Genomic DNA, 13,101 nt, shown 5'->3' with positions numbered 1-13,101 from the left:
AAAATAATAGCTATTATTTTCAACTTCATTTTTATAGACTTGATTAATATTATTGAGTTACCACCAATTAAAGAATTTGACACAACAAAGATATAGCAAAATGTAACTGTGGAGTTTACATTCTTTGGAGGACTCTGATGCCATTTAGCATTAAGGAAGAGGAGGAGATAGGGCTTCTACTTGCAATTAAATATCATGGGGCTAATTAGGAAAAAACCCCCCCCAAAACAAAGAGAAACCACAAAGTTGTTGTAAGCATCACCTAACTTTGCTGTGTTACAAATCTATATATATGCAAAAGACATACACATGAAACTTCATATATACAGTCAATATCCTGGTACCTATTTCTATCCATTCGGCTTTTTGAAAGATCTTGACCACATCCTGTCTTTCAGCCTCAGTTTCCCTATCTTTAAAATTGGTCAGCTCAGCGGTTCTGGCGCCTGCCTTGAAAGCGCAAGGTCCCATGTTCGATCCCCGGTACCAAAAAAAAAAAAAAAATTGGGAGAATGATATGTATTGGAGAAGGCTATACTTCATTAGTAGCCATAAAACATTCTGTGATCATAAAATGAAGGGCAGTAAAGTAAGGAAGAAAAACCAAAGATAATGTTACCGACATTCTGATAAAAAGATTTATAAAACTAGAGCTCACTGGAAATTTTTATCAAAGAAAGAAGCTGTTTTTAAAGATCCTTTAAAATTATATTTACAGCTGAACAGGTGTGTTTATCCAGGAAACAGGTCCACAATAGCTAGGAGCAGACTTAACCTCACAATAGTTGCAACAGAAAGTCATTTTCTCTACAACTGAGGAGAAATACCTTGATTCTTCACATTTATACCAACCAATACTCATTCAAGAGGCATCGGCTTACAGGAAATGGTAAAGTCAGGGAAAGACAGAGGCTGGGGTGCAGACGCGTACCTGCTGGGTGAGGAGAGTGATGTGGCTGGCTGGGGAATACTGCCTCGCTGCCTGCTTCTCGGCGAGCCGCTGAAGTTCAGCCGTCACCATACTTTGGTTGTACCGCTTACTGTATAAAGAACCATCTTCTCCCTCTTTTTGTGCTTTGGCTACTCCTGAATGATGCTTGTTTGGATGGCACAAACTTGCTGAAAAACAGAAAAGTTTTCACTCTCTTAGGATAAAAGCCCTGAAAAACTCAGGACAATAAGAAGAAAAATATCAGGCCAACAGACACTTTACTGAATCCTTGGGATCTTTAACAACACAAGGAGGAGCAGTACCTTCAAAGTTACAAAAATAAAAATAAAACCTTACCGTCCCCTAAAAATTCTTCCAAGAGCCAAACTGTAACACGCATTTATTAATGTGCTTTTGCTTACTACAAAAGCGTCACAAAGAATTTTCAGCTGGGCAGGGCGGTGCACGCCTGTAATCCTAGTACTTCGAGGCTGAGAGGATCACAAGTTTGAGCTTAGCCTGGGCAACTCAGCAGGACCCTTTCTCAAACCTTAAATAAAAAGAGGGGGGAATTGTAGCTCCGTGTGAAGGCCCTGGGCTCAATCCCTAGTAGTGCAAAACAAAAATACTAAACAATTTTCATCATAGGTAGTGGAGAATAGACAATCCTAGAATTTACTAATCTGACTGAATAAAAAAAATATACTGGGCTGGGGATATGGCACAGTGGTACAGTGTATTTGCCTTGCGTGCACAAGATCCTAGGTTTGATCCCCACCACTGCCAAAAAAAGTCTTTAAAACTCTCTCTACTTGTTTGGCTTTCTTGTTATGTAACTACACTTTCCAGTAGTCTGTGGTATCCACAGTCGAGTCATCACAACACTACTTACAAAGCTCAAAAGGGAAACGGGGTAAAGAAAAGCAGAGTATTTAGAAAAAATAGCAACGATTTAAATTTTCAAATGAGTGTCTTTTCTGATTTAAATTTTCTTCTCTCAACTATTTTATCATAGTTGTATTATTCTAAGCAGTGCAATACTGGAAAAGAGAAATTATTTAATATAAAATCAAGGTTTGTACTTTTTGATTCTAAAAGTCCTACATCTCATGGAAAAATAGTTTTTAAACCCTGGAAAAGTAGAAACACCATAATGTATTTCTCTTCTGTCTGTCCATTCCATCCATCCACCCATCATCTATCCATCCATTTTTGTGTTACAAGGAATTGAACCCAGGGTCTTGAGCCTGCTAATAAGCACATGCTCTACCAACCACAGAGATACACCCTAGGCCCCTTTTGTCCTTTTATGAATGCTGGTATAATCATAATCGTTCTGTATACACAATTTGGCAACACTTTAAAACATTTTTTATATTTATTATATTATTTGATACACATAAAAGATTTACAGTAGATGTATAAGGGTATTGTAATGAACACCGTGAACTAGAGCTTTCTGACCAATGATGTGCATTGCCCATGTGCTCCGCCCCATTCCTAATCTCCCTTTGTTATTCATTCTCTTCCTTTTGTAAAATAAAGCTTTGAATATAGTTTTATCAAATGCAGTTATCTGTGTCTGTGTGTATCTATAAACAAAATATTACACAATACTGCTTACTTTTGAGCTCTATATAAAAATGGTATTCTACTGCAGTTTCTTGGGACTTGCTTCTGTATTCAACACTACACTGCCAAGATTCACGTGTGCTAAGTATGACTGAGATTCATGCATATTATGTGCTGTCTGATACTCCATTTTGCAAATACTTCATAACTTATTTTTTCTATCCCCTATCAATGGATATTTTGGTTACTTTCAGCTTATTGGTGTTATTAAAAATGCAGCATCCACCCTGACATACATCTGCTGGTGCACATGCAGAAGAGCTTCTCTTGTGCCTTTGCTTAGGAGTAGAATTGTTGGTCACGGGGTGTGCAAATTTTTAATCTTATTCAATAATACCAGAGTGGAATTATTTACACTCCCACAAACAAAACAAGGAGTTCTTGCTGATCCACACACTCTTTAATACACTGTATTGTCAAACATCCTAATTCTTCCTAAGTAGCTGAAAAATATCTTTCGAGTTTTCATTTATTAATGATGTTGACATGTTACCCCTTTTCTGATATCCTTTATTATTTTTCTGTTGTTTTTTCCCTACTGACTTCAACTGGAGTTAAGCTTTTGTTTCATACCATAAGATCTTAAAGCCGGGTGTGGTGATGCATGCCTGTAATCCCAGCACTTGGGAGGCTGTGTGATAGCAAGTCCTTGAAATTTGTTCTCTTGTTTATGATGTATGACATGACTGATTTTTATAAATATATCATGTATGCTTGAGAAGGTATTCTGTCTAAGTGCTGTTGCTTGGTCCTATATACAATCAACAGATAAGCTCATCACCTTATTCAAATCCTCTTTACTTTTTGTTTTTAAACATCTATTTACTACATTAATAGTTAATAGAAGTATATGGAAATCTTTCACTAAGACAGTAGATTTATTGATTCTTCATGTAGTTATATCAATCTTTGTGTTACAGGTTGAATATACTTTATCCAAAATGTTTAAGGCAGAAGGGTTTTAGATTTGAGACCATTTTCAGATTATGAAATATCTGCACATATAACCATGTACTGTATAATGAAGTACTGGTAAAAACAGACCACAAATATGACAGTGGTCCCATAAGAGTATAATGGAGCTGTAAAAGACCAATGTCCTAGTGATACTGTAGCTATAATAATGTCATAGTATAACACATTACTCGTTTGTAATTACACTGGTGTAAATAAACCTACTGTGCTGCTAGATATATAAAGTTCATACAATTATGTACAATGCATAATACCTGATAATAAATGACTCCTGGTTTATGTGTACTACAGCATACTTTTTATTGTTATTTTAGCGTATACTGCTTCTACTTATTAAAAATATGTTTCATGTACAGCAGTATGCCATATTATATCACCAGCTGCCTCACACACATCTCGTGTTTACCAGGTCTCTTGATAGCATCAAGAGGCTATGTCAAGTGATTGAACTGTACTACCAAGGTTTGTGTAAGTGCACTCAATGATTTTCCAACAACAATGAAATTACCTAATGGTGCATTTCTAAGAATGTTGGACCTTCATTACATGATGCATGACTTTATGTTATGAGATATCTTAGGGCTGGGACTCAAGTACAAAATTTGACTGTGATCCATTATGTGAGGTCAGATACAGAATTTTCAAATTGTGGCATTATGTTGCTCAGAGTTTCAGATATTGGAGCATTTCTGATTGGGGATGCTTAACCTGTACATGTTTGGAAAATATTTAAAAACACTTTTAGAACTGTTTTATCTTCTACTGAACTGAAGCTTTTGGAGCTTATGTAGTTACTCTTTTTATCTGTAAGAAAGTTTTCCATCTTAACATCCATTTTAGCTTACGTTAATATAGCTCTACTGCCTTTCTTCTGGCTGAGATTTACCTGCTATTTCTTTCTTTATCCTTTTACTTTCAACTTTCTGTGCCCTTTATCCTTAGGTGTATCTCTAGTAAACAGCATACAGTTGTTTTTTTTCAAAACTTCAAATTGTCTCCTACCACGTTAAATTCCACCCATTTGTTTGATTCTCAATACCAATGATCACCCAGAATCAGCCCAGAAACGCACATGCATGTATTCATCTTAAACTAGACCACTTACAATCTCTGATTCAAGCTTCAGATTAGAATATCTATTTCATTTGAAATCAGGTATTAACAAGTACAGGTTAGCTATTTACAAAACATGGCTTATCTGTAACTCACCTTAATGTGTTTATTGCTAAAGTGTTTAAAAATTTGATCAATGTTAAGGTAATCCCCAAACTGATCTACAGATTCAATGCAATCCTTAAAATCTCACATGCAAGAAACCCAAAACAGACTAAATAATCTTGACAAAGAAAAAAAAGTTGGAAGAATCATCGATGAAAATTTCAAAATATTTTAAATAACTGTACTGTAATATAATGTGGTTATGGCAAGATAATACGATACTGATATAAGGACAGACATACAGATAAATGAGAATAAAACAGAGACTCCAGAAATAATTGGTTAATTGATTTTCAACAAGAGTGCCAAGACAGTCCAATGGGAAAACAATACCTTTGCAACAAATATGCTGGGACAAAGGAATAGTCACATGCAAAAGAATGAACTTGGACTCCCTATATCACATCGTACATAAAAATTAACTAAAAATGGATAAAGACCAAAATAACCTATAAAACTCATAAAAAAAACTTACAAGGAAATCTTTGTGACCTTGAGTTAGATAATACTTTTTCAGCTATGATGCCAAAACCATAAGAAAAAAAAAAATCTCAAAACTTCTATGATTCAAGAAAGAGAAAAGATAAACAACAAATTGGGAGAAAATATTTTTAAGTCATATATCTGACAAGGGTCTTGTATACAGAATATATAAAGAATATTAACAACTCAACAAAAAGACAAAAATCTCAATTTAAAATGGGTAAAGAATTCGAACAGACTTTTCTGCAGAGAATATATACAAATAGTCAGAAGCACGTAGGCCAGTAGTAGTGGTAATATGCCTATAATCCCAGCATTTGGGAGGTTGAAGCAGGAGGATTTCTGTGAGTTCAAGGCCAGCTTGGGCTACACAGTGAGTTCAAGGCCAGCCTGAACTACACAGCAAGGCTCTAACTAAAAGAAAAAACAAGCAAACAAACAACAAACTAACAAAAAAAGCAAAAGAAAAGAAAATAAAAAAGCACATGAAAAGATGCTCAATTGACATCAAGAGCCATAAGGGAAATACAAATCCACACACACACACAGACATTAACTCACATCCTCTAGGATGGGTGAAATCAAGGAGACATTACCAAAAATGTGGAGAAATTGTAACCTTCCTACATTGGTGATAAAATAGTACATTATTTAGCTATAAAATGAATGAAATGTATAACACGCTACAGTATGAGTGAATCTTCGAAACATGATGTCAAGTGAAAAAAGCAGGTCACAAAGACTACTCATTCCATGATTCCACTTATATGAAATGTCCAGAACAGAAAAATATGTTGAAACAAACTAGCCAGTGCCTGGTAGAAGGAAGAAACAGACAGTGACTGCTAATAGGCATGGAGTTTCTTATAGGGATGATGAAACTGTGGTGTTGTTTGTACAATTCTGTAAATATATTAAAACCACTATAATGTATACTTTAGAGGGGCAAATTTATTAATATGAATTGTATCTCAATAAAACTGTTGTTAAAAAGGAGGCATGTTGGAGATACAGCTCAATGGTAGAACTCTTGCCTAGCATGTGTAAGGCCCTGACTAGGATCCCCAGTACTAAAACAAAACAAAACAAACAAACAAAAAAACCAAACAGAAATGGGGAAACTTGACTGATTTCGTTTAAAATCAAACATCCTATTTTAAGAATCCCCCCCCAACACCGGGGATCAAACGCAGGACCTTGTGCTTGCAAGGCAGGCGTGGTGCCACTGAGCTAAATGCCCAGCTCAAGAATTATTTATTTATTCAGGTCATTTTTGACATTACACGCACTGAAAAATAAAAAAGACTAATTTGGGTAACATCAGAATGCCTACTTGAATGAGAAAGAACGCACACAGCTCTAGGATTATCTGTGTGGGAAGTCTCCTGACTAAAGGCACTGACTGAATAGAAGCCTCGCCTTAATTCTTTCTCTGCAACACCTGAAAGAAGTCCTGTATCAATGTCTCAGTGAATGAATGCTACTGGACAAAATGCAAGACTCTTTTTTAGTCACAGCAGAACAATGCAGCGTGTCCCTTTACCCTCCAAAGGAAAACGCAAAGGAAGGGGGGAGTTTTTTCTTCACTGAGGCTGAGGAGGAGCCGACACTGCAGGCTGCCTCTCATTTTCTCACTCACCTGCCTTTGCTGAAGAGGGACCAGACAGTTTCTGGCTATAGATGTGTGCAGCGGTTTGGAAAGAGGAGAAGGGGCCAATGGTGTAGCTGCCTGATCGACAGTGTGGCAGGCCAGCGGGGCTTGGTACATTCTGTGTCCCAGAATGTATGGAAGGAGCAGCATGATCAGGGTCAGGGTGCAGTAAAACGGCTGGCTGGTGAGACATGCTGGGAATAGTTGGAGGAATATGAGATAAGGAAGGATGGTGGCCAGGCCCTGGAGAGAGGGCAAAGGTTGTAACAGATGACAAATGGGTGCTGGGAATTTTCTGTGGAAGAGTAGCAGCAGGAGCAGAGAAAGAAGCAGAGGAACAATTGGTATAGACTAATTTAGCCTCTTTTTCTGTTGAGGTGGTAAATCCTATTAAAACAAGAACAAAACAAAACAGAACAAAAACAGATCACTTTAGGAAAAATGGACATATAATCTCTAAAACATAAACATTTTTTAAAACATCAAAATAATCTTACCATGACACAGAAATCATGAAAAGTATAAACTCTAATAATTACTCACCATGAACTTAACTAATGTTGCCTATCAGAGACAACTTGCCATAGACATCTTAGTTTATTTTTAGTTATTTCTAAGAGATGGAGTTAGGGCGACCTCCACAAAGCCAAGGAAACAAGTTTTACAAATGTTACAGGACAGCAGGACTTGTTTCTGTGAGCAGCACCTATGTCCTCTCCCTTTTTTTTTCATCCTTCTAAGCAAAAAGAAAGTAATTTCCCAAGGCAATGGAAAAATTCTTTGGAAGGAAAGTAGGTAATGAGCAGTTAAGAGGAAATTCTAAGGGAAAAGAAGAACAGAGAAAGGGAACTTCTTTGGGGAAATGCTCCAGGCTTTATAAATATTTACTATCTGATGACTAGTGTTTTCTTTTAAGATTTATCAGAGAGTAGCAAATCTAAATAAATCTAAATTTGAAATCACTCACGAGATAATTTATCAGAGAGAATTTCTGTTGCCTGTTGGTGTTTGGGCTGCTTTATTTTTACTTCTTCTATCATCTCAGGGTGATCTGAAAGAAGAAAGAAGAAATACTGAACTTAGGCTCTTTTCTAATCAAAATTATAATTGTGCTCCCCAAAATACAACACAAGTACTAATCAACACTGGGAAATACTGCACATCTCATCACAATTTTCCCATGATCATCACATCCGCAGCCTGCTGAACTGGGCAACCAAATGAAAAGGAGGCTAAAAACAAAAACAAAGCAAGATGTAGCCAGGTGTGGTGGTGCACACCTGTAATCCCAGCATTCTGGGAGGCTGAGGCAGAAGGACCAGTTCAAGCCTAGCCTGGGCAACTCATTGACTTACCAAGTCCCTGTCCCAAAATAAAAAATAAAAAAGGCTGGGGATGTAGCTCCTAGTCAAGGCCCTGGGTTCAATCCCCAGTGCTGCAAGAAAAGATCAAGATGTGATGTATATTTGTACCAATTCCCCATAATGAATGTATTTATTATGTACCCCCAAAAATAAACTAATAAAAAAAGGTAAAAGAAGAAAAAAATTGATTCCCAGCTATTTCCAATCATGGTTCCCCCTAACTGAGCTAGAGAAAGATACTTAAACCAAGGGTAACCATTTATGGACTGCCACCAAGCTAGGACATGTCTGGAAAAGGGAATGAAGGCAGTCAGATACATTTGCCAGGAATTTAGACAGAGGGGTATAAGAGATCCAATCGGCTGATGGTGTCCACTGGAGCCAAGAAGTCATAATATGTATGTAGCATGGGAGATACAAAAAGCAAACTGACGATTTGTTGGCATAATACCTGGCTACTACAATGGCTCTGTATCTTAAAGTAAATACCTCATTTTCACTTGTGATAGTATAGTCAATCATACCAAATCATTCTAATGCATTTCCACAGTAATAAATTAGTTTTTCTCTACTATGGACTTTTCAAACAGAGCAGCCAGAAGTAATCATATACTTAGGGAAATACTCCAAAATCCTTGTCAAGGATGAGACTCATATAAAAATAGGCCATTTTACATATCATCTTTCAAAGAATACGAACATGTGAATTCTGTCTTGTCCATCACCATCAGTCATAGTAATACCATCACCACACTTGTTTGTACATGTTTGAAATGAGTCCAAATAACACTATCAAATGCTGTTTCCTTGATTGAGGCCTTCCTAATACTTAGAGGTATTCTAAGTATAAAGAGGTATAGATTTTTGTAATATAAAGGCAGTCATTAATACACAAAACCTAGAATTTCAAATGACCCATCTGTACAAATGGGTGCTGCAGTGCATACTGTTAGGGCTTCCCCAGTACTACCAGGACCAAAGTCACTATGTGAATGCCCATGTGGGCCCTATCTTCCCAAGTCAGCACATTTTTCTCCATCCTAACCTCACTGTAAGAATTCCTCAGCCTCCCTTCCTCCAGACTGTTATAGGAGCTTTGCATAGCTTCCATCAGTCTTCTTGTAATCACTTACCCAACTTCATTCCTTGGATAATAAACTTTATGAAGTCAAGGACTCTGATAGTTCTGGTCATTGTATCACTAGCTACAGGGTGCCTAACGCATAATAGGTACTCAGTAAAAATGTATAGCTGGAATGAATGAATAATATAATGAGGAAAGCACAAAGAAAAGGGCTGGGTTTAGAAAGACCGGTAGTAACACAGTAATTCAATTATACAGTGAGTTAAACAGGCTTTTACCGATTAGCTTATGAACCAAATCAGGTTTTTTTGTGGGGGTACAGGGGATCGAACTCGGGTCCTAGTGCTTGTGCAGCAGGCGGCAAAACCACTGAGCTAAATCCCCGGCCCCCAAATCAGTTTTTAAAGCACTGAGCAGGAGTATAGCTCGGAGGTAGAGTGCTTGTCTAGCATGTGTGAAGCCTATGGGTCAATCCCCAGCAGTGCAAAACAAAAGCAAACACAAACAAACAAAAAATTAACATTGTTTCTTTGGGAAAATTCACTCCACATCCCAAATGACCGGTTTCCCTGCCTATTTCCATATTAGATTACAAGAGCCTGGATATTTCTACAATAGTCTATGATAGCATTAATAGCAGGGAAGAAATTTCCATCTTTGAATTTAATATTTAAAACACTGACAAAATTAGTATGTTGTTACCACCCATACCTTACACTTTGTTCTAGGTTTTAAAAGAATCTTACATTTAAGGTACAGAGCTTTATTTATAACAGAATGTCACTGCCATTTTTTGATCAGGATGATCTGAAGTTGATGGTTGATTCACATTCAATTCCAAAATCTCTGATCATGGAGTTCCATAGCAGTGAGAACTTTAGAAATATGTGGGAACATTCTAGGTATCCCAATGCCTGAAGGAAACAATGGCATTTGGGGCTAGGTACCAAGCATATCAGATATTCCACCAAGTACAGAACAATTCTACCTAACAGAGAACTCTCCTACTCAAAATGTCCATGGTCTTGAGAGGTCTTGCTTGACAAGAGTGAGAAATAATCATTAGGAGAGGCAGAAGAGTAGACATTAAGAGCAGGCAGACCTTTGAACCAGGCAGTCCAGGGATGAAAGTCGTGTCCTTGGGCAAGAGTGACCTTGTGCAAGCTACGTGGTTCTTTTCACTCATTCTCTCATCTGCAAATAAGTTTTAAAATAGTGCCTACTATTTTTTGGAAGTATAAAATAAAATTATGTCCAGTAGATAGTAAGATAAGTATTCACTAAATATTAGCTATTAATAGCTTTTCCTGAATAGCTCTCCTTTGTTCATTGTCGTGGAAAAAAGATCACATCCCTTTTCTGCTTTTAGGAGAAAACTATCCCCATTTCCCTCCCCAGCCCACACTGCAAAGTTTCACCACCTTGGAGACTACCAGTGCTCAGCCAGCACGTTATTCTTGACTCTCCCCTGGACTTCTCATTTTATCACTTGCTCTTATTTTTCACAAACGGATCGGCATACTTACCACCTTTTGCCCCATTATCAGAAAGAGTTTGGCTGTGTTTGGAACTTTTAGAGTGAGTACCCAGGAAGACACCTGCAGACTTGTTTTTTTGGGTATAAAAAGTCAGTACTTCCTCCAGTTCAGCTTCACTGAAATGAGAAAAACTATGGTCAGCACAGGAAGCTGTTCTGGAAAATCTTTCTACTAGGTTTTATTATGGAAACAGAGTAAGTGGGAAAAGGGAAAACTGAGAGGCACAACCTGAAAATTCTTCAAAAGATGGTTAAAAAGAAAATATAAATGAAAGTAGGCTAGAAAAGCTAAAGCATGATAAGGTTTTGTTCATCTCATGGGGAATTTTTTAGATCTGCACTGCCCAGTATGATTGTCATATGAGACTATTCAAATTTAAATATTAAAATTAAATAAAATGGAAGATTATTTTCCTGAGTTAAAGTAGACACATTTCAAATCCTCAGCTGGCACCTACAGAAAGTTCTTTTGGACAGCTCACTCTTGGTCGAGTCACCAAACTTTTGACTGTGGTCAAAACTGAATAGTGACCTGTTTCCGTAAGATACCCAGCTTAGAATTTTACATATACTACAAAGAATATGTGAAAAAGAACATGCATGGTCCACAGAGTCTGAAATATTTATTATCTGGTCCTTTCCCATTTTCCTACCTACCTCAGTTCTAGACAACTGAAGTACTTTACTAAAGAAGCCACTTGTCATTTTCATTGCCTATGTCAGAAATAAGAGACCCACCAGTGTGACCACAGAAGAGTTTCTGACCCACTTAGGAGACTAAAGTAGATGGTCTCTAAGGCCACTTCTTATTACTGAGATCACTAGCTATTTATGAACATTTACAAAATGGAAAATATATGAAAGAGATGAGTGTCTAAGGGATTCCTCCTCCAGTATACACATCATGCATGGATTCAGTTACATCTGTACCCTCTTCTGTATGGCCTTTTTCTTGAAGCTTGGCCATGTTCCAAATAGGTGACCTTCAAATAAGTGCAGCATGCCTACATTATTACAAAGAACCTATATCCATCCTCAGAACACACACTAATGAGAACCACCTCTGTTAGTCTCAGACTGAACCCCAAGGTCTCCAAAGCAGCTAAGTGACACAAGGTAAGAATTTCAAGTAACTACAACAGATCTAAAGCTGAGGTTACAAAAGGGGCAGCTGCTCTGCCTGGCAGTGTGTTTTATTTGGCTCTTCTCAGAATACTGAAAGGCAAAGGATATAGTGGGTCAAAATGTAGGCTGCTCTACACCTGTCTTATCCTCTGCCCACTTTGTCATTTATGGCTTCCTGCCTGGCTCCTACACATGTTTTGAATTTGCCAGCCCTGATGAAGGTAACCATAGTCTCACTCTAACTTAATATAAGAAGAACTGCTAGTACCAAATATTTTCAGCAATCAATACTAAATCGATAGTAAATACAATCCAGTAAATTTTATCTCCAAATCTTTATTAGTTAACAGTTTACATAGTATATAGGGTTAATTTTTAGTGTCCAGTTAAGCCTGCTAGGTAGATAACCATCATTTTTTTTAAAGTTTGCTTTTTTTTTTTTTTTAATGGTTTTTTTGACAATCTCTGTGAGGAACCAGTAACTAGAGCTATTTTCTGGACATAATCTCATTTTGTTTTCCTTTTCTAATTTTATAATGTTGATTACAGAAACTGTTTCTTGTCTTGTTTCTATACCTGCTTTATCAGTCATATTACTCAAGATCTCAGAATGTCAATAAAGTAGTACTGTACAATTATGGAACTTCTACAAAATGATGAGTTTGCTTGCTGTACGTTTAAGAACATAATGCTGAGGCTATAGCAAAGTCTATACAAGGTAATAAATAATTATCATACTACACTGATTAAGTCATCACCTTACTGAACTTCACAAATACCAGAGAGTTGATTTTTTTCCCACTGTGAATTTGATTACTGAAGCCTAATTAACGGGGTTTTACAGTTGCTTTATCCTTTATTTCAGAAGTTTTATACGACACTCTAATTTTAAAAAGTCCTCCAGTATAAAGTTTTACAAATTTTTAATTAAGTGCCTGTGCTCTCTCTTCCTTTGGAAATATAGTGTCAATGGACAGAATGACTGAGCCATCTTGTATCAAGATAGGGGCCTTTGGCTGGGGATTTAGTTCAGTGGCACTGCGCCTGCCTCGTAAGCACAAGTTCCTGAGTTCCATCCCCGGTACCAAAAAAAAGATAGGG

At 37.1% G+C, this 13,101-nt stretch overlaps 1 protein-coding gene across 24 annotated transcripts in view; it reads right to left on the bottom strand.

Moving 5' to 3' along the window:
- Ttll5 (tubulin tyrosine ligase like 5) overlaps positions 1-13,101 on the bottom strand; it is a 300,152-nt gene that overhangs the window by 151,503 nt on the left and 135,548 nt on the right. For 20 of the 24 annotated variants that reach the window (XR_015444939.1, XR_015444938.1, XR_015444940.1 and 17 more), the window contains 4 exons: positions 10,865-10,992; positions 7,858-7,941; positions 6,879-7,277; positions 932-1,119 (listed from right to left, as the gene is read on the bottom strand). Coding sequence is in view for 18 of the 24 variants with exons in the window: in XM_087195100.1 (XP_087051226.1) it covers positions 932-1,119; positions 6,879-7,277; positions 7,858-7,941; positions 10,865-10,992 (799 nt within the window). In the remaining 6 variants the exon portion in view is untranslated. The remainder of the gene's footprint in view (positions 1-931; positions 1,120-6,878; positions 7,278-7,857; positions 7,942-10,864; positions 10,993-13,101) is intronic. The other 4 variants (XM_087195110.1, XM_087195112.1, XM_087195111.1 and 1 more) reach the window with 1 other exon arrangement.

This window comes from Heterocephalus glaber, unplaced genomic scaffold (assembly GCF_053883595.1).
Source record: "Heterocephalus glaber isolate CG9 unplaced genomic scaffold, H.glaber_assembly_v1.0 deba00001608, whole genome shotgun sequence".
Taxonomy (NCBI): Eukaryota; Metazoa; Chordata; class Mammalia; order Rodentia; family Bathyergidae; genus Heterocephalus; species Heterocephalus glaber.
Note: the sequence above shows the minus strand (reverse complement) of the source record. Positions and strands in the feature narration are given on the sequence as shown.